The following is a 21,213-nucleotide window of genomic DNA, read 5'->3' on the forward strand; positions in this document are numbered from 1 at the left end:
AATGGAGTTGAGCAATGGTCTAACTGAATGGTGCAGCAGGCTTGAGGGGCTGAATGACCTCCTAGTAATCCCCATCTTCCTATGATCACTTATGCTGAGCTTCATTGCCATTAATTCTTTTGTTGAGATGGTGCTGTGTCTATGGTGATATTTACATATAGGGACAAAAAGTAAAGTTGATGTGAGTTGACACAACCTGAGGTTAATTGTTGTTGGACTCATTCTGACATCAGTCAACAGCAAACATTGTTTTTCCTGAGGTACATTAGTAACAACAAATTGAGGTCAATTAATTGCTTTCTTTTCTAAAAATATTGTTTTTTTTTTGAAAGAGTGACACAGATATTTTGCAAGTGAAACAAAGCATTACCACTGGATTGTGTCAGGTGCATCACAAGATCTTTATATGTGATAGGTGTCAGCTGACAAGTCAATCTTTTAAGACTTGAAATCTCTTGTAAAAATTGACTTATACATTGATTGTACAAGTGCACCACTAGTGTGCTTGTGTTTTTTTTTATTCACTTACAGGACATTGGCGTCTCTAGCCAGGCCAGCATTTATTGCCCATCCCTAATTGCCCAGAGGGCATTTAAGAGTCAATGCCCTGAGTGTAGTGCTGGAGTCACATGGAGGCCAGACCAGGGTAGGACAACAATTTCTTTCCCTAAAGGATATCAGTGAACCAGATGGGTTTTTCCGACAATCAAAAATGGCTTCCCAGTCATTCGTAAACCCTGAATTCCAGATTCATTATTGAATTCATGTTCACCATCATGTCCCCAGAACATAACCAGGGTCTCTGGATTAATAGTCTAGTAGTAATACCATTAGACCATCGTCTCCCCCATGGGTCACCATCTTAGCCGATGAATTCCTTTGTGCATAGCAACTATTATCAGCTTAATCCTTTCCAGCTGGCTGTAAGATGCCAGTGAGTAAAACATCCAGCTGTGGGGTGAACCAATTTCATAGTGGCTGCTAATGCGAGTGTTATGTGTCATGCCTAAAAATATGGGGGTTGGACGATGGGAGGGGCAGTCAACTATAATGGAAAACATGCAAAAACATGAACCTCTTTAGGGCTGACATAAATATACGCTGGGGTTAACTTGCACGCTGCAATTTGCAGTATTGATAGAGTTCTGTGTTGGAGACTGGAAGGTGCTAATGCTTATTTCACACGCTGTAGCTTGTTGGTAAGTAGTGTTCTGCTGATTCTACCTTGAAGCTCCTAAGGTATCATTTCTCATCTTAACTGTGGCAGGTCATTAATGTACAGCCAGCCAATTCAACTACAATGGAACAATTAAGCCTCTTTAACGCCAATATTTACTTAAAAGCTGAATAAATAAGCAAACCGCAAGCAAAATTGGACCCAGCAGTCAGAATGATAGTGGTTTATAACAGCCTAGATGGAAGAGAATGTGGTCATTGGACAACAGTGAACAGCACTGTAGTTTAGTATTTGAGATGACAAATGTATATTCTGTATCTAAGCATGTGTGTGTGTGTGTGTGTGAGCGAGAGAGAGAGAGGAGGGGCTTGAAGATGTCAGTGGAAGACAGATGGAAATTTCACTCGAGCCGGTATAGTCTGCTTGTCTCAGTTAGTACTGCCCCTTGTCTCTGGGTCAAATGCTGTCGAGAGTCTCACTCTAGGTTTAGAACACTCATCCCAGACTGGCATTTCAGTACTCCATGTGAAACAGGCAGAATGGAGGAGATGATATCAGGGATCTTTGTTCAGGGGACATGAATGAGGAGATGTAAATGGGATTGAACCCTAAACTGTCACTTCTAAGGGATGGGAAATTGCAAGCCAGCAATTTTGCACAGTGCACCCTCAGTACATTCTACTCTGGGAATCAGCTCCACTGTCCTTGATTTCCCTCCATTACACAGCAGCGACCGTGCTTGAAAATGTGCTTCGTTTTGTGTAAAGTGCTTTGGGACAACCCAAGGAGTTGAAAGGAGCTGTATAAATGCAAATCTTTCTCCCTTTTCGAAGTTGTATGTGAGCTTGGTTGGAACAGTGATGCAGGCCAACAAAGGGAAAGGTCAGAGATGAAAATCATTCACATTCAGCTCCCATCAAGTGTGCGTAACAACACAAATTGTGTTGCTGGTAACGAGATGAAACTCTTTACTGCTGTCACATTAATAACATTTTGAAATGTAAGAGTAATTTCATTAAAATTAATGGAGTACTAGCTCTGAGGTAATAGAGGCAACTTTAACCAAGTGAAGATTTAGTGGTGTCTGGATATTTGTTTTACACGATAACAGCAGTAACTGATGGGCATTCCATTTCTACTGTGTTCAATTGGCCTAAACAATCAGGCAATCCAATCCATAAGTAATCTTCCTGAGATGAGCGCCATGGTGGCTCAGTGGTTAGCACTGCTGCCTCACAACACCGGGGAACGGGGTTTGATCCCAGCCTCAGTGCGACTGTCTGTGCGGAGTTTGCACGTTCTCCCTATGTCTGCGTGGGTTTCATCTGGATACTCTGGTTCCCTCCCACAATCCAAAGATGTGCAGGGTAGGTGAATTGGCCATGCTGAATAGCCCATAGTGTTCGGCAGTGTGTAGGTTAGGTGCATTAGTCAGGGGTAAATGTAGAGTAATAGGGTAGGGGAATGGGTCTGGGTGGGATACTCTTCAGAGGGTCAGTATGGACCAGTTGGGCCCAATGTATGTCTAGATTAGAGTTGTGCTGAAAAAGCATAGCAGGTCAGGCAGCATCCGAGGAGCAGGAGAATCGTCGTTTCGGGCATAGGCCCTTCATCAGGAATGTCCAGCACAGCTCTAATCTAGACTCTGATTTCCAACATCTGCAGTCCTCAATTTTGCCCTGTTGAGCCTAAAATGGCCTTTTTCCACACTGCCGTGCTCCTATGAACTTCTATGAGACTTCATTGATCAGAATTTCTCCCGTTTGTCCCTATGCATATTGCACCTACTCTCAATCCAGCGCCCCTCCCGCCTCTACCATATACTCCTTCACTGGTGGATGTGGGCAATTTTGATAAGGATGATTTAAGCATGTCACCACCCCTTCCAAGGCAACATTGATGAAGAAATGCTGCATTATCTGAGATGCTGTCTCTCAGAAGAAGACCTCTCCCAGGGATCCTGGTCAATGTTTATCCCTTGGTCAACATCACCCTCTGACCTCTATAATCGAATGTTCATTGGTTTATTATCCAGCAAAGCTCTGAGGATGATAAACTGAATGCAGAACTCTGACCCATTTCCCTCCACTCCGTTTTAACAATTCCTTCATCTCTGAGGCCAACTGGAGGTAGCATTGGCAAATAGAATTAAGGAGAATCCAAAGGGATTTACAAATATATTAAGGACAAAAGGGTAACTAGGGAGAGAATAGGGCCCCTCAAAGATCAGCAAGGCGGCCTTTGTGTGGAGCCACAGAAAATGGGGGAGATACTAAATGAATATTTTGCATCAGTATTTACTGTGGAAAAGGATATGGAAGATATAGACTGTAGGGAAATAGATGGTGACATCTTGCAAAATGTCCAGATTACAGAGGAGGAAGTTCTGGATGTCTTGAAACGGATAAAAGTGGATCAATCCCCAGGACCTGATCAGGTGTACTCTAGAGCTCTGTGGGAAGCCAGAGAAGTGATTGCTGGGCCTCTTGCTGAGATATTTGTATCATTGATAGTCACAGGTGAGATGCCGGAAGACTGGAGGTTGGCAAACGTGGTGCCACTGTTTAAGAAGGGCGGTAAAGACAAGCCAGGGAACTATAGACCAGTGAGCCTGACCTCGGTGGTGGGCAAGTTGTTGGAGGGAATCCTGAGGGACAGGATGTACATGTATTTGGAAAGGCAAGGACTGATTAGGGATAGTCAACACGGCTTTGTGCATGGAAAATCATGTCTGACAAACTTGATTGAGTTTTTTGAAGAAGTAACAAAGAAGATTGATGAGGGCAGAGCAGTAGATGTGATCTTATATGGACTTCAGTAAGGCGTTCGACAAGGTTCCCCATGGGAGAATGATTAGCAAGGTTAGATCTCATGGAATACAGGGAGAACTAGCCATTTGGATACAGAATTGGCTCAAAGGTAGAAGACAGAGGGTGGTGGTGGAGGGTTGTTTTTCAGACTGGAGGCCTGTGACCAGTGGTGTGCCACAAGGATCGGTGCTGGGTCCTCTACTTTTTGTCATTTACATAAATGATTTGGATGCGAGCATAAAAAGTACAGTTAGTAAGTTTACAGATGACACCAAAATGGAAGTGTAGTGGACAGCGACGAGGGTTACCTCAGATTACAACAGGATCTTGACCAGATGGGCCAATGGCTGAGAAGTGGCAGATGGAGTTTAATTCAGATAAATGCGAAGTGCTGCATTTTGGGAAAGCAAATCTTAGCAGGACGTATACACTTAATGGGAAGTTCCTAGGGAGTGTAGCTGAACAAAGAGACCTTGGAGTGCAGGTTCATAGCTCCTTGAAAGTGGAGTCACAGGTAGATAGGATAGTGAAGAAGGCATTTGGTATGCTTTCCTTTATTGGTCAGAGTATTGAGTACAGGGGTTGGGAGGTCATGTTGCGGCTGTACAGGACGTTGGAATATCGCATGCAGTTCTGGTCTCCTTCCTATCAGAATGATGTTGTGAAACTTGAAAGGGTTCAGAAAAGATTTACAAGGATGTTGCCAGGGTTGGAGGATTTGAGCTATAGGGAGAGGTTGAACAGGCTGGGGCTGTTTTCCCGGGAGCGTCGGAGGCTGAGGGGTGACCTTATAGAGGTTTACAAAATTAAGAGGGGCATGGATAGGATAAATAGACAACGTCTTTTCCCTGGGGGTCGGGGAGTTCAGAACTAGAGGGCATAGGTTTAGGGTGAGAGGAGAAAGATATAAAAGAGACCTAAGAGGCAACTTTTTCACACACAGGGTGGTACCTGTATGGAATGAGCTACCAGAGGAAGTGGTGGAGGCTGGTAAAATTGCAACATTTAAGAGGCATTTGGATGGGTATGTGAACAGGAAGGGTTTGGAGGGATATGGGCCGAGTGCTGGCAGGTGGGACTAGATTGGGTTGGGATATCTGGTCGGCATGGACGGGTTGGACCGAAGGGTCTGTTTCCATGCTATACATCTCTATGACTCTATGAGACCCAATCCATCGCAGTACGTTCAGTAAGACTCATTGCAATGCTTGATATGAAAACCCCAATAGCACCACCCAATTGTATTAAACCTATCAAAATAAAATAGTTTAAATGAAAATATATTCGCCATGATTAGGAGGAAATATGTTTCAACTATGTATCTCGATTACAGGACAAGCAAAATTAAATAGCAAATAAACAGTTTTTGTTGAATTAATTCCAAGGTTTTACTTAGCAACATGAATCTCTAAGTCCTTCTCACATCCCTTCCCCCATTTCATCAAATTGAATCATAAATCTTCTCTAACCTTCAGGTATAATTTGGGAGAACAGGATTCCTTTGAACACTGAAGAATGCAATTTATAAGGAAGAGAAGAGTTTTTTTTATAAACTTCTCACCGACATATTGTCGAGAATTGCTGAGAAATGTAGTTTAATGGGCCCCTGTGGAATATCCTAGTGCAGTGGTTTAAAAATAGGTCCTTACAACTGGAGGAAGACTGAAAGATCTTGTGTGCCTGGACTCGTTGCTTTTTGTAGTTTGTGTTATCAGAGGCAAGTATTTAATGTGATTCTGCTCTAGCACGACAATTTATGAATGAACTGTCTTCTGATGCTTTCTTGTGCAGTTTTTGCAGTGAGGGTTTCCATATTTCCACAGGTGAAATCTGTGTGTGCTATCTAATGTTTTATTAAAGCATATTTCACATTCAGGAATTATTTATTTATTGGTTCTTTGCCTCTCTGCTAATAGCACTGGTTCTTGCTCAGGTAGAATTCCTTTGATAGGTGTCCAATAGTATCCTAAAGCTGTTGCTATTCTGAAACCAATCCTGAAGAAGCAAGAAGCACAGCAGTTGAGTTAACATCAGCGGAGATTACATGGAGCCTACGTTACCGGCTTTGTGAGCTGGAACACTAAACATCAGTTGACTGTTGGACCAGGAAAACCCGGTCTGTTTGGAATATAGGGAAGGTCACGGGGAAACTCATGCCAAAACAGGCACATACATGGGCACAGGTACAAACATACCTGGCTTCACAACACACAACATTTCCATGCACACAAACAAAATGTTGAATCACCCAACTTGCACTCAGGACACAAGAACATAGAACAGTGCAACATAGCAATGGGCCCTTTGGCCACAATCTTGTGCTGAACATGACGCCAGATGAAACTAATCCCTTCTGCCTGCCCTTGGTCTGTATCCTCCATTTCTTGTATATTCATGTGGTTATCTAAAAGCCCCTTAAATGCCCCTATCATACCTGCCTTCACCACCAACCCTGGCAGCACGTTCCACATTCCTACCACTCTCTGTGTAAAACACTAGCCCCTCATATCTCTTTTGAACTTCCCTCCTCTTACCTTACATGCATGCCCCCTAGTTTTAGACATTTTAACTCTGGGAAAAACATTCTGACTGTCAACCTTATATGCATCTCAACATTTTACAGTGTGGAGATACTGGTGTTGGACTGGGGTAGACAAGGTCAAAAGAACAAGGAGAGGCTAGAAAAAAGTCTGGTTGTCTTCTCTGGAACAATGGAGGCTGAGGGGAGTCCTCACAGAAGTCTATTGAAATGCTGTCAAAAGTCACATGACACCACGTTAGCATCCCAACAGGTTTATTTGAGATCACAAGCTTTCAAGAGCACCGCCTATTCCTCAAGTGATGTGACTTCACCTGCCAAAGTACTCTGAAAGCTTGAAATTTCTCTAAACCTATTGGTCCATAACCTGGTGTTATGTAACTTTTGACATCATATCAAGGCTTCTGTCAAGATTCCCCTCAGCCTCCATCATTTCAAAGAAGACATCCCCAGTTTTTCTAGCCTCTGCTTAAAGCTCAACTCTCCAATCCAGGCAGCATCCTGGTAAACCTCTTCTGCACCCTCTCTGATGCCTCTACATCTTTCCTGTAATGTGGTGACTAGAACTGAACACAATACTCCATGTGTGGTCCAACCACAGTCTTATAAAATTGCAACACGACATCCTGACTCTTGTACCCAATTCCCCAATCATTAAAGGCAAGCATGCCACATGCCTTCTATACCACTCTATCTACTTGCATGACCACTTTCAGTAAGCTATGCATTAACAGCCCCAATCAGAGACCTCATATTCTATAAAGTCCACATGGCTGACCTTGTTACAATCACTCCAGGTAGCAGTCTGGTTTTTATATATTTTTAATGAAGACCAGGATAGATTGTTAGGAAGTACAGAGGTAAAAGGTTATTGGGGCCAAACAGTGTATTGTTAAGCTGAATGTACCTAACAGGTTCCTTAAGGTCTGATCAAAATTAATCCAAGATGATGCAAACACAGCAAATTTATGACTTTAACATACTTAATATATATTGGACAGATATGCAAACAAGTGCGTGAATCTGTTAGCATAAACTATTTAATATCCATATATAAACAAGTGTGTCTCACACAGCATGCTGCCTGTTAGTGAGTCTCACACTGCCTTCTGTCTGTGAGTCTGTCTCACACTGCCTTCTGCCTGTGAGTGTGTCTCACACTGCCTTCTATCTGTGACTGTGTCTCACACAGCATGCTGCCTGTTAGTGAGTCTCACACTGCCTTTTGTCTGTTGGTGTGTCTCACACTGCCTTCTGTCTGTGAGTGTGTCTCACACTGCCTTCTATCTGTTGGTGAGTCTCACACTGCGTTCTGTCTGTGAGTGTGTCTCACACTGCCCTATGTCTGTGAGTGTGTCTCACACTGTCTTCTGCCTGTGAGTGTGTCTCACACTGTCTTCTGTCTGTGTGTGAATCTGACACTGCCTTCTGTCTGGAGTGTGTATCACACTGCCTTCTGTCTGTGTGTGTGTCTCACACTGCCTTCTGTCTGTGTGTGAGTCTGACAGTTGGTGTGTCTCACACTGCCTTCTGTCTGGAGTGTGTATCACACTGCCTTCTGTCTGTGTGTGTGTCTCACACTGCCTTCTGTCTGTTGGTGAGTCTCACACTGCCTTCTGTCTGTGAGTGTGTCTCACACTGCCCTCTGTCTGTGAGTGTGTCCCACACAGTCTTCTGTCTGTGTGTGAGTCTGACACGGCCTTCCGTCTGTGAGTGTGTCTCACACTGCCTTCTGTCTGTTGGTGTGTCTCACACTGCCTTCTGTCTGTGAGTGTGTATCACACTGCCTTCTGTCTGTGAGTGTGTCTCACACTGCCTTCTGTCTGTTAGTGTGTATCACACTGCCTTCTGTCTGTTGGTGAGTCTCACACTGCCTTCTGACTGTGAGTGTGTCTCACACTGCCTTCTGTCTGTGAGTGTGTATCACACTGCCTTCTGTCTGTGAGTGTGTCTCACATTGTATTCTGTCTGTTAGTGAGTCTCACACTGCCTTCTGTCTGTGAGTGTGTCTCACACTGCCTCTGTCTGTGAGTGAGTCTCACACTGCCTTCTGTCTATAAGCGTGTCTCACACTGCCTTCTGTCTGTGAGTGTGTCTCACACTGCCTCTGTCTGTGAGTGAGTCTCACACTGCCTTCTGTCTATAAGCGTGTCTCACACTGCCTTCTGTCTGGAGTGTGACTCACACTGCCTTCTGTCTGGAGTGTGACTCACACTGTCTTCTGTCTGGAATGTGTCTCACACTGCCTTCTGTCTGGAGTGAGTCTCACACTGTCTTCTGTCTGTGTGTGAGTCTGACACTGCCTTCTGTCTGTGAGTGTGTATCACACTGCCTTCTGTCTGTTGGTGAGTCTCACACTGCCTTCTGTCTGTGAGTGTGCCTCACACTGACTTCTATCTGTTGGTGAGTCTCACACTGCGTTCTGTCTGTGAGTGTGTCTCACACTGCCCTATGTCTGTGAGTGTGTCTCACACTGTCTTCTGTCTGTGAGTGTGTCTCACACTGTCTTCTGTCTATTGGTGTGTCTCACACTGCCTTCTGTCTGTGAGTGTGTCTCACACTGCCTTCTATCTGTTGGTGAGTCTCACACTGCGTTCTGTCTGTGAGTGTGTCTCACACTGCCCTATGTCTGTGAGTGTGTCTCACACTGTCTTCTGTCTGTGAGTGTGTCTCACACTGTCTTCTGTCTATTGGTGTGTCTCACATTGTCTTCTGTCTGTGAGTGAGTTTCACACTGCCTTCTGTCTGTGAGTGTGTCTCACACTGCCTTCTGTCTGTGAGTGAGTTTCACACTGTCTTCTGTCTGTGAGTGTGTCTCACACTGTCTTCTGTCTATTGGTGTGTCTCACACTGCCTTCTGTCTGTGAGTGAGTCTCACACTGCCTTCTGTCTGTTAGTGTGTCTCACACTGCCTTCTGTCTGTGAGTGTGTCTCACACTGCCTTCTGTCTGTGAGTGTGTCTCACACTGACTTCTGTCTGTGTGTGTGTCTCACACTGCCTTCTGTCTGGAGTGAGTCTCAAACTGTATTCTGTCTGTTGGTGTGTCTCACACTGCCTTCTGTCTGTGAGTGAGTCTCACACTGCCTTCTGTCTGTTAGTGTGTCTCACACTGCCTTCTGTCTGTGAGTGTGTCTCACACTGCCTTCTGTCTGTGAGTGTGTCTCACACTGACTTCTGTCTGTGAGTGTGTCTCACACTGCCTTCTGTCTGTGAGTGAGTCTCACACTGTATTCTGTCTGTTGGTGAATCTCACACTGCCTTCTGTCTGTGAGTGAGTCTCACACTGCCTTCTGTCTGTGAGTGTGTCTCACACTGCCTTCTGTCTGTGAGTGAGTCTCACACTGTATTCTGTCTGTTGGTGAATCTCACACTGCCTTCTGTCTGTGAGTGAGTCTCACACTGCCTTCTGTCTGTGAGTGTGTCTCACACTGCCTTCTGTCTGTGAGTGAGTCTCACACTGTATTCTGTCTGTTGGTGAATCTCACACTGCCTTCTGTCTGTGAGTGAGTCTCACACTGCCTTCTGTCTGTTGGTGAGTCTCACACTGCCTTCTGTTTGTGAGTGTGTCTCACACTGCCTTCTGTCTGTGAGTGTGTCTCACACTGCCTTCTGTCTATTAGTGTGTCTCATACTGTCTTCTGTCTATTGGTGTGTCTCACATTGTCTTCTGTCTGTTTGTGAGTGTGTCTCACACTGCCTTCTGTCTGTGAGTGAGTTTCACACTGCCTTCTGTCTGTGAGTGTGTCTCACACTGCCTTCTGTCTATTCGTGTGTCTCACATTGTCTTCTGTCTGTGAGTGTGTCTCACACTGCCTTCTGTCTGTGAGTGAGTCTCACACTGTATTCTGTCTGTGTGTGAGTCTCACACTGCCTTCTGTCTGTGAGTGAGTCTCACACTGCCTTCTGTCTGTGAGTGTGTCTCACACTGCCTTCTATCTGTGACTGTGTCTCACACAGCATGCTGCCTGTTAGTGAGTCTCACACTGCCTTTTGTCTGTTGGTGTGTCTCACACTGCCTTCTGTCTGTGTGTGAGTCTCACACTGCCTTCTATCTGTGACTGTGTCTCACACAGCATGCTGCCTGTTAGTGAGTCTCACACTGCCTTTTGTCTGTGAGTGTGTCTCACACAGCCTTCTATCTGTTGGTGAGTCTCACACTGCGTTCTGTCTGTTGGTGTGTCTCACACTGCCTTCTGTCTGTGAGTGTGTCTCACACTGCCTTCTGTCTGTGAGTGTGTCTCACACTGCCTTCTATCTGTGACTGTGTCTCACACAGCATGCTGCCTGTTAGTGAGTCTCACACTGCCTTTTGTCTGTTGGTGTGTCTCACACTGCCTTCTGTCTGTGAGTGTGTCTCACACTGCCTTCTATCTGTTGGTGAGTCTCACACTGCGTTCTGTCTGTGAGTGTGTCTCACACTGCCCTATGTCTGTGAGTGTGTCTCACACTGTCTTCTGTCTGTGAGTGTGTCTCACACTGTCTTCTGTCTATTGGTGTGTCTCACATTGTCTTCTGTCTGTGAGTGAGTTTCACACTGCCTTCTGTCTGTGAGTGTGTCTCACACTGCCTTCTGTCTGTGAGTGAGTTTCACACTGTCTTCTGTCTGTGAGTGTGTCTCACACTGTCTTCTGTCTATTGGTGTGTCTCACACTGCCTTCTGTCTGTGAGTGAGTTTCACACTGCCTTCTGTCTGTGAGTGTGTCTCACACTGCCTTCTGTCTATTAGTGTGTCTCACATTGTCTTCTGTCTGTGAGTGTGTCTCACACTGCCTTCTGTCTGTGAGTCTGTCTCACACTGCCTTCTGCCTGTGAGTGTGTCTCACACTGCCTTCTATCTGTGACTGTGTCTCACACAGCATGCTGCCTGTTAGTGAGTCTCACACTGCCTTCTGTCTGTGAGTGTGTCTCACACTGCCTTCTATCTGTTGGTGAGTCTCACACTGCGTTCTGTCTGTGAGTGTGTCTCACACTGCGTTCTGTCTGTGAGTGTGTCTCACACTGCCTTCTGTCTGTGAGTGAGTCTCACACTACCTTCTGTCTGTGAGTGAGTCTCACACTATATTCTGTCTGTTGGTGAGTCTCACACTGCCTTCTGTCTGTGTGTGTGTCTCACACTGCCTTCTGTCTGGAGTGAGTCTCAAACTGTATTCTGTCTGTTGGTGTGTCTCACACTGCCTTCTGTCTGTGAGTGAGTCTCACACTGCCTTCTGTCTGTTAGTGTGTCTCACACTGCCTTCTGTCTGTGAGTGTGTCTCACACTGACTTCTGTCTGTGAGTGTGTCTCACACTGCCTTCTGTCTGTGAGTGAGTCTCACACTGTATTCTGTCTGTTGGTGAATCTCACACTGCGTTCTGTGTGTGAGTGTGTCTCACACTGCCTTCTGTCTGTGAGTGAGTCTCACACTGTATTCTGTCTGTTGGTGAATCTCACACTGCCTTCTGTTTGTGAGTGTGTCTCACACTGCCTTCTGTCTGTGAGTGTGTCTCACACTGCCTTCTGTCTGTGAGTGAGTCTCACACTGCCTTCTGTCTGTTGGTGAGTCTCACACTGCCTTCTGTTTGTGAGTGTGTCTCACACTGCCTTCTGTCTGTGAGTGTGTCTCACACTGCCTTCTGTCTATTAGTGTGTCTCATACTGTCTTCTGTCTATTGGTGTGTCTCACATTGTCTTCTGTCTGTGAGTGTGTCTCACACTGCCTTCTGTCTGTGAGTGAGTTTCACACTGCCTTCTGTCTGTGAGTGTGTCTCACACTGCCTTCTGTTTGTGAGTGTGTCTCACACTGCCTTCTGTCTGTGAGTGTGTCTCACACTGCCTTCTGTCTATTAGTGTGTCTCATACTGTCTTCTGTCTATTGGTGTGTCTCACATTGTCTTCTGTCTGTTTGTGAGTGTGTCTCACACTGCCTTCTGTCTGTGAGTGAGTTTCACACTGCCTTCTGTCTGTGAGTGTGTCTCACACTGCCTTCTGTCTATTCGTGTGTCTCACATTGTCTTCTGTCTGTGAGTGTGTCTCACACTGCCTTCTGTCTGTGAGTGAGTCTCACACTGTATTCTGTCTGTGTGTGAGTCTCACACTGCCTTCTGTCTGTGAGTGAGTCTCACACTGCCTTCTGTCTGTGAGTGTGTCTCACACTGCCTTCTATCTGTGACTGTGTCTCACACAGCATGCTGCCTGTTAGTGAGTCTCACACTGCCTTTTGTCTGTTGGTGAGTGTGTCACACTGCCTTCTGTCTGTGAGTGTGTCTCACACTGCCTTCTATCTGTGACTGTGTCTCACACAGCATGCTGCCTGTTAGTGAGTCTCACACTGCCTTTTGTCTGTGAGTGTGTCTCACACTGCCTTCTATCTGTTGGTGAGTCTCACACTGCGTTCTGTCTGTTGGTGTGTCTCACACTGCCTTCTGTCTGTGAGTGTGTCTCACACTGCCTTCTGTCTGTGAGTGTGTCTCACACTGCCTTCTATCTGTGACTGTGTCTCACACAGCATGCTGCCTGTTAGTGAGTCTCACACTGCCTTTTGTCTGTTGGTGTGTCTCACACTGCCTTCTGTCTGTGAGTGTGTCTCACACTGCCTTCTATCTGTTGGTGAGTCTCACACTGCGTTCTGTCTGTGAGTGTGTCTCACACTGCCCTATGTCTGTGAGTGTGTCTCACACTGTCTTCTGTCTGTGAGTGTGTCTCACACTGTCTTCTGTCTATTGGTGTGTCTCACATTGTCTTCTGTCTGTGAGTGAGTTTCACACTGCCTTCTGTCTGTGAGTGTGTCTCACACTGCCTTCTGTCTGTGAGTGAGTTTCACACTGTCTTCTGTCTGTGAGTGTGTCTCACACTGTCTTCTGTCTATTGGTGTGTCTCACACTGCCTTCTGTCTGTGAGTGAGTTTCACACTGCCTTCTGTCTGTGAGTGTGTCTCACACTGCCTTCTGTCTATTAGTGTGTCTCACATTGTCTTCTGTCTGTGAGTGTGTCTCACACTGCCTTCTGTCTGTGAGTCTGTCTCACACTGCCTTCTGCCTGTGAGTGTGTCTCACACTGCCTTCTATCTGTGACTGTGTCTCACACAGCATGCTGCCTGTTAGTGAGTCTCACACTGCCTTCTGTCTGTGAGTGTGTCTCACACTGCCTTCTATCTGTTGGTGAGTCTCACACTGCGTTCTGTCTGTGAGTGTGTCTCACACTGCGTTCTGTCTGTGAGTGTGTCTCACACTGCCTTCTGTCTGTGAGTGAGTCTCACACTACCTTCTGTCTGTGAGTGAGTCTCACACTATATTCTGTCTGTTGGTGAGTCTCACACTGCCTTCTGTCTGTGTGTGTGTCTCACACTGCCTTCTGTCTGGAGTGAGTCTCAAACTGTATTCTGTCTGTTGGTGTGTCTCACACTGCCTTCTGTCTGTGAGTGAGTCTCACACTGCCTTCTGTCTGTTAGTGTGTCTCACACTGCCTTCTGTCTGTGAGTGTGTCTCACACTGACTTCTGTCTGTGAGTGTGTCTCACACTGCCTTCTGTCTGTGAGTGAGTCTCACACTGTATTCTGTCTGTTGGTGAATCTCACACTGCGTTCTGTGTGTGAGTGTGTCTCACACTGCCTTCTGTCTGTGAGTGTGTCTCACACTGCCTTCTGTCTGTGAGTGAGTCTCACACTGTATTCTGTCTGTTGGTGAATCTCACACTGCCTTCTGTTTGTGAGTGTGTCTCACACTGCCTTCTGTCTGTGAGTGTGTCTCACACTGCCTTCTGTCTGTGAGTGAGTCTCACACTGCCTTCTGTCTGTTGGTGAGTCTCACACTGCCTTCTGTTTGTGAGTGTGTCTCACACTGCCTTCTGTCTGTGAGTGTGTCTCACACTGCCTTCTGTCTATTAGTGTGTCTCATACTGTCTTCTGTCTATTGGTGTGTCTCACATTGTCTTCTGTCTGTGAGTGTGTCTCACACTGCCTTCTGTCTGTGAGTGAGTTTCACACTGCCTTCTGTCTGTGAGTGTGTCTCACACTGCCTTCTGTCTATTAGTGTGTCTCACATTGTCTTCTGTCTGTGAGTGTGTCTCACACTGCCTTCTGTCTGTGACTGTGTCTCACACAGCATGTTGCCTGTTAGTGAGTCTCACACTGCCTTTTGTCTGTTGGTGTGTCTCACACTGCCTTCTGTCTGTGAGTGTGTCTCACACTGCCTTCTATCTGTTGGTGAGTCTCACACTGCGTTCTGTCTGTGAGTGTGTCTCACACTGCGTTCTGTCTGTGAGTGTGTCTCACACTGCCTTCTATCTGTTGGTGAGTCTCACACTGCGTTCTGTCTGTGAGTGTGTCTCACACTGCCCTATGTCTGTGAGTGTGTCTCACATTGTCTTCTGTCTGTGAGTGTGTCTCACACTGCCTTCTGTCTGTGAGTGAGTTTCACACTGCCTTCTGTCTGTGAGTGTGTCTCACACTGCCTTCTGTCTATTAGTGTGTCTCACACTGTCTTCTGTCTATTGGTGTGTCTCACATTGTCTTCTGTCTGTGAGTGTGTCTCACACTGCCTTCTGTCTGTTAGTGAGTCTCACACTGTCCTCCATCTGTTGGTGTGTCTCACTCTGCCTTCTGTCTGTGAGTGAGTCTCACTCTGCCTTCTGTCTGTGAGTGTCTCACACTGCCTTCTGTCTATTACTGTGTCTCACACTGCCTTCCATTTGTGAGTGAGACTCACACTGCCTTCTGTCTATTAGTGTGTCTCACACTGCCTTCTGTCTGTGAGTGTATCGCACACTGCCTTCTGTCTGTTGGTGTGTCTCACACACTGTCTTCTGTCCGTTAGTGAGTCTCACACTGTCTTTGGTCTGTTAATGAGTCTCACACTGTCTTCAATCTGTTGGTGTGTCTCACACTGCCTTCTGTCTCTGAGTGAGTCTCACACTGTCACACTGTCTTCTGTCTGTGTGTGTGTCTCACACTGTCTTTTGTCTGTTAGTGAGTCTCACACTGCCTTCTGTCTGTGAGTGTGTCTCACACTGCCTTCTGTCTGTTGGTGTGTCTCACACTGCCTTCTGTCTGTGAGTGTGTCTCACACTGCCTTCTGTCTGTGAGTGAGTCTCACACTGTCTTCTGTCCGTTAGTGAGTCTCACACTGCCTTCTGTCTGTGAGTGTGTCTCACACTGCCTTCTGTCTGTGAGTGAGTCTCATACTGCCTTCTGTCTGTTAGTGAGTCTCCTTCTGCCTCCTCTATCAGGGACCTTGATGATGGTGCACTTGGCACTCTCTCTCAGATTCCATTGTAGTCTCACAATCCCCATCCCAGTGATGAAACGTCTGCTGAGTGGGGCAATACTATTATTAATGTTATTCTGAATGTAATGTTTAGGGTTGAATCTCCATTTCATGATGACAGCAGCACCTTCAAAACAGACTGAGACACAAATCCATGTACCTGCACAAATGGACATTTTTCACTGACAGTGCAGTGTCATGTGATTACCTCCCAGTCAAAGCAGCCTGTTTTTGCATCAGGCCTGTTCTTCATGTGCTTTTCAACTTTCCCCCCATTTCTCATTGCTGTGAGTAATTAACTCTTTACAATTAACCCTTTATGGTCTGGTTTGAAGTTATCATTTTTAGGCCCATCACACTAAGCGGGCAGGGAGATATTGGGTTGCAGTTGGATCACCCATGACCTTTTGAATGGTGGAGTAGGCTTGAGGGCTGAATGGCCTCCTACTCTTTGAATGATTTTGCATTCATAAACCTTCTTACTCATTTGCTGTACGTACACTTCAACTCTGATTCATACATCAGGGCATTCATCTCCCCCAGTCCTCGGTTCTGCATCTTCTCTCCAATTGAATAATAAGCTGGAGTTTTTTTTATTCTTCCTGCCAAAGTGGGCAAGTTTGCATTGTCCCATATTATACCCCATTTTCCAAATTTTTGTCTACTCCCTTAACATATTTACATCCCTTTTGCAGATTCCTCATGGTCCCTTCACAGTTTACTTTCCTCCCTATCTTTGTGCTGTCACATTGATTGTATTCATCCAAATCATTAATCGTTGAACACCAGCACTGATTCTTGTGGTACTGCAGTTGTTACACCTTGACCCATTTCTCCTGTTTCCTGTTAGCTCACTTATTCTCTATTCATATTAACATGGGACCCACGACACCAAGTCATCTTATTCTGTGTTGCGACCTTTGGTCTGATACTTTGCCAAATGCCTTCTGCAAACCTAAGTATATCACACCCGCAGGCTCCCCATAATCCACATTGCTGTGACTTCCTTGAAAAATCTGTAATAAATTAGTCAAAAAATGATGTCCCTTTGATAAAACCTTGCTGAGTCTACCCAATTGTATTGAGGCTTCTGGGTGCCTTTCTATTCCCACCTTAATGATAGATTTCTGCATTTTCCTTATGACAGAAGTCAAAACTAACCAGCTTGTAATTCCTTGCTTTCTGTCTCCCTTCTTTACTGCATGAACAAAAGAGCAGTCAAGATGTTGCAATTCAGCCACTGAGCTATGAGAGTGATTATGGATTGACTTGAGAATAAGCTGAAATGTCTTAGGAGAGGTTTGTTAGGCAAGTCAACTTGTGGCAACTCGCCTAGAGGAACACGTGGAAGACTTTAACCAAAGGATTGTTAGAGCTGTCGGCAATTCGCTGACCAGAATATTGAAGAGGAGGGGACAACAACTTGGCAAGTGGAATGATCATAGTACAGGCAAACATTTACTAATCATCACAATTGGATCAAAAGATTCAAAGCACCAGATTGTGTGAAAGATTGCAGATTTCTGAACTTGGAAAGTACCAATGTTGAAGTCGAATAGCATTTTCATGACCTGTTTGCAGCTTTCTTCATCCTGAGTTTGCCTTTGTTCTTTACTTCTAGAAGCTTTGATAAATTTCACCATCTATGACAGTCTCTTCCTTGATTCTGTGCAGCAAAAAACAGATTGTAAGAAGGACCACCTCTCTGAGGGGGAGAGTGATCCCTCAAGCATGTTCCAAGCAGGAGAATTGCATAGCAAGTTCATTAGACATAGAAGCAGAATTAGGCAATTCAGCCCATTGAGTCTGCTCTGCCATTCAATTGTGACTGATATGCACCTCACCCTCCATTTCCTGCCCTCTCTCCATGTCCCTTCAACCCATTACCAATTAAAAGTTCAACCCCTCTTTAAATTTACTCACTGACCCAGTATCCACTGCACTTTGGGGGAGTGAATTCCACAGATTTATATCCCTCTGGGAGAAGCAGTTTCTCCTCAACTCTGTTTTAAATTTGCTACTCCCTTATCCTAGAACTATGACCTCTCGTCCTAGAAAGTTCCACAAGAGGAAGCATCCGCTCTGTGTCCATTTTATCCACACCTGTTATCATCTTGAGTACCTCGATTTGATCTCCCCTCATTCTTCTAAATTCCAGAAAGCATAGACCTAACCTGTTCAATCTCTCTTCATCCGACAAACTCCTCATCTCTGGGATCAAGCCAGTGAACAACCTCCAATGCCACGGCATCTTTCCTCAAATAAGGGGACCAAATACTGTGACCAAAGCTCCTCCAGCTGGCTAAAGAATAATGAGAAGAGGATCATCACGGAGATCATTTGAGTTTTGAGTTGGTCGAGTGGAGGTTGGCTGTCCCTCGAATAGAAATAGTACAGAAGGAAGAGAAAGAAGGATGCTCCAGTAGTTAGACAAAAGTAGGCAGATGGGGGTAATTGCTGGAGGGGCTGGAGGACAGCTGTTGATGTTTCTCTAACAACAAAGCAGCTTGAATAATGTATTTGTAGAGGTTCCAAATGGAGATGAAATTATTGCTGATGGATTTTATGAGTTCAGCATTTTAGTGAGGAAGATAAAGCCGCTGTAAGTTAGTTCAGTCAGACTGTTTAACTGGCAGCTGGGAGTTGCTGTTCTTGTTGGTCTTATCTGACTACCTCACCTCCACCCTCCAATAAACACTTCCCTTCTGTAACAGAAAGACAATTAACTGTCGCAGGCTTGAATTCAATATTGCAAAATACAAAGGCTGGCATTTATACAGGGCTTTTCAAAGCTTCAGGGATTCTCAGGCCACTTCATTGCCAATGAAATATTTTTCCTATATTATGACAAGAATAATGCCTCAGCATCGCCTGCTGGTTTACACATGGCAAGCTCTTATAAACAGCAGAGTGATAAAGTCCAGCCACTCTGTTTCTGGTGATAATCGATTGAGGGATAAATGTTAAGGGGGGGGGGAGATACCACTCCCTCGCTTGCTGTTCCAAATAGCACCATTGAATCTTTGATGTCCACCCAGGAGGCGACCCTGTTTAATGTTTCATCTGAAAGGCAGTACCTCTGACGGTGCGACACTCCCTGTGAAGTGCACTGCGGTGACAGTCCAGATTTTGTGCCCCCCGTCTTGCGAGTGGGACTTGAGTCCATGACCTTCCGACCCGGTACTACCCACTGAGCTGTAGCTGACTCTGTTTCATTCATCTCTAGGTCCTGTTCAGAACTCTGGCTCTTTGTTTGGTGCAATTACTTAGCATTCAACTTGTAGAACATCGCCTACAAGGTAACTATTGTTTACTAGGGTTTTAAAAAAAAGTCTCTTTCTGACCAAGGTCAGCCTTCAAATGATTTCTTGGCCTTTTCATGTTCTTGCACGTCCAGGATGAAACATTGAATTCATTTGAAGTATCCCAGATTGAAGCAGTGGGAAAAATTGAGTCAGAACTATTGAGTGGCAAAGTTGTTTGATTTTTTAAATATGCCTGGTGGATTTAGCTCTTGGTTTGGCACTTACATGTCGAACCTGGAACAGTAACCTCCTAACTGGGGTTTTTTTTTTCAGTCCTGTCACCTATTGGTACTTATAATTAACGGAAACTGGAGCTGGCTAGACAACGGCTGAATGCCAGCAAGACCCCTGAGGCTGCATGCTGCATTAATGTAAGATATGCTCAGACAACATAACTTGTCAGGGAGGATTATTTCTGCTCAGTGATTCTGTGAGGGCCCCCTTTTCTTGTCTGCAGCATTGATGAGAGAGTGGCCATTGAGAGTGGAGATACTGTGCCATTGATGTTTTGCGCGCTTGTGGGCTGCCTTTTGTCGAGAATATCTGTGCACAAAGCATGCGCTGTCCCACATCTGCTACTGTGAGAAATGATGAGCTGCCTTTGAGGTACGGTAGCGTGTGTGTGTGTGTGTGTATATGTATGTGTGTGTGTACAATGTTGAATTTTAACCTGGTTTAAACGCCGTGCTACAGAGCTCGTTTCTTTTACATGCTGTGTATGCTTTTTGTATCTGGCTTGCGTCTGGGAAGCATAGCAGGAAATAATTGTTGTGCATTTTCTGGTCCTTTCCTCTGAAGTGGAATTTGCTGAGTACTGTGAGGACCGAAAGAGTGTCTAAGGGTTGAGTTGGGCTTTTGAGTTAATGTTGCCTCCCCCCCCCACCCCCGCCATGCCCGGTAAGGCTCCATTGTAGCCCACCACTTCCCCATTGGCACTGGGACTGAGCTCAGGGCACCAGATACAGTCGGGAAGTGGAGGAAATATAGGGGGGAATTGGCAGAACCAGGTTTGAAAAATGCAGCCCTTTTGTTTAAATGTCTTGACAGGCAATGGAGAGCCCGAATGCGTCCGTCTCTCTCTCTCTCTCTCTCTCTCTCTCTCCCTCTCTCTCTCTTTCTGTCGATGGGACATCAGAACAATGGAGCTGTATGAACACTTTCGGGCTGAGTATTCTGCCTCTTCTGTTTGGCTTTTTTGTTCATGTCTAACCCCCTTACCCCAACCTTGATCCCAACCTTGATCCCCTTCCTGGTTCCCTCTATTTTTGAAATACCTTTGTGTAAGGAAATTCGGGTACTGTTTGTCAAAGCGGTTCCATGTTATGCCAGTTTTGATGTCCAGCCTTTCACTGCTTGAAATCGTATTAATAATTGCTGAAGAATTTCAGAGAGCAAAGTGTGCTTGTGGCATTAGTGGAGAGATTTATTTGTGCTTTCCCCATTAAGCAGAGAATGTCAGGTTAAAGAATCAATTTAGGTTGACAATAATTCTGCTATAAATCTGCTGTATTGCTTGTTACCAGATGGCTACAGTTATCATTTCACCAAGAAATGTGATGTCAAGTTTGGCTGCTTCTTGGCTCTGGATATCTCTCTCTCTCTTTCTCTCTCTCTCTCTATCTTTTTTATTATTTCTGCCTGGTGTGTAGCAAAAATGTTGCAGACAACAGTGAAAGTCAAAGGACAAATGTGATTTTTGTGTTGCCTATTTGGTCTTGCTTCGTTTTCAGCAGCTAACATGAAATGTTTTGTTCTCCTGTGCTTTAATTTTGAAATGCAATTCAAAAATGCCTCAAATCCCTCTATTTGTATCTCTCCCCATTTTCTTTTGCTTCTCCTCCCCGCCAACGAAATGATTTTCGCCGTTGCGCTATACGGTCTGCGGCTGTGTGGTGCCTCTCCCGCTCCACGCCGTTCTTTCCTGAAACAGCAGGAGGCGTTGTTTCGGGAGGGGTGGGGGGGGGTGGTGGTTGAGTAAGTATGGCTAGGGTGGTTCGGACACTGTCATTTCTGCCTGCCTCACTGCCAAGATTAACAAAGCTGGCTTCAGCCTAGTGCTCCATCTGCCAGTCTGGCTGAGCTTGCTCAAGTGGAGCGAGTCGGTATGAGTGACAGGCAGGCCTTGGACTCCAGTTCACATG

General features: G+C 45.5%; 1 protein-coding gene across 5 annotated transcripts in view; it reads left to right on the forward strand.

The window, feature by feature from the left end:
• Positions 1–21,213, forward strand: part of celf2 (cugbp, Elav-like family member 2) — a 1,014,614-nt gene that overhangs the window by 593,522 nt on the left and 399,879 nt on the right. The window contains exon 1 of one of the 5 annotated variants that reach the window (XM_043714090.2): positions 19,544–19,678. The exons of the other annotated variants lie outside the window; for them this stretch is intronic. Coding sequence (XP_043570025.1) covers positions 19,629–19,678 — 50 coding nt within the window. The 5' untranslated portion in view covers positions 19,544–19,628. Of the gene's footprint in view, positions 1–19,543; positions 19,679–21,213 lie in introns of those variants that run through there. 5 annotated transcript variants of the gene reach the window in all.

Source organism: Chiloscyllium plagiosum, unplaced genomic scaffold, assembly GCF_037043375.1.
Source record: "Chiloscyllium plagiosum isolate Xiang-an unplaced genomic scaffold, Cpla_swu_hap1 HiC_scaffold_23, whole genome shotgun sequence".
NCBI classification, from domain to species: domain Eukaryota; kingdom Metazoa; phylum Chordata; class Chondrichthyes; order Orectolobiformes; family Hemiscylliidae; genus Chiloscyllium; species Chiloscyllium plagiosum.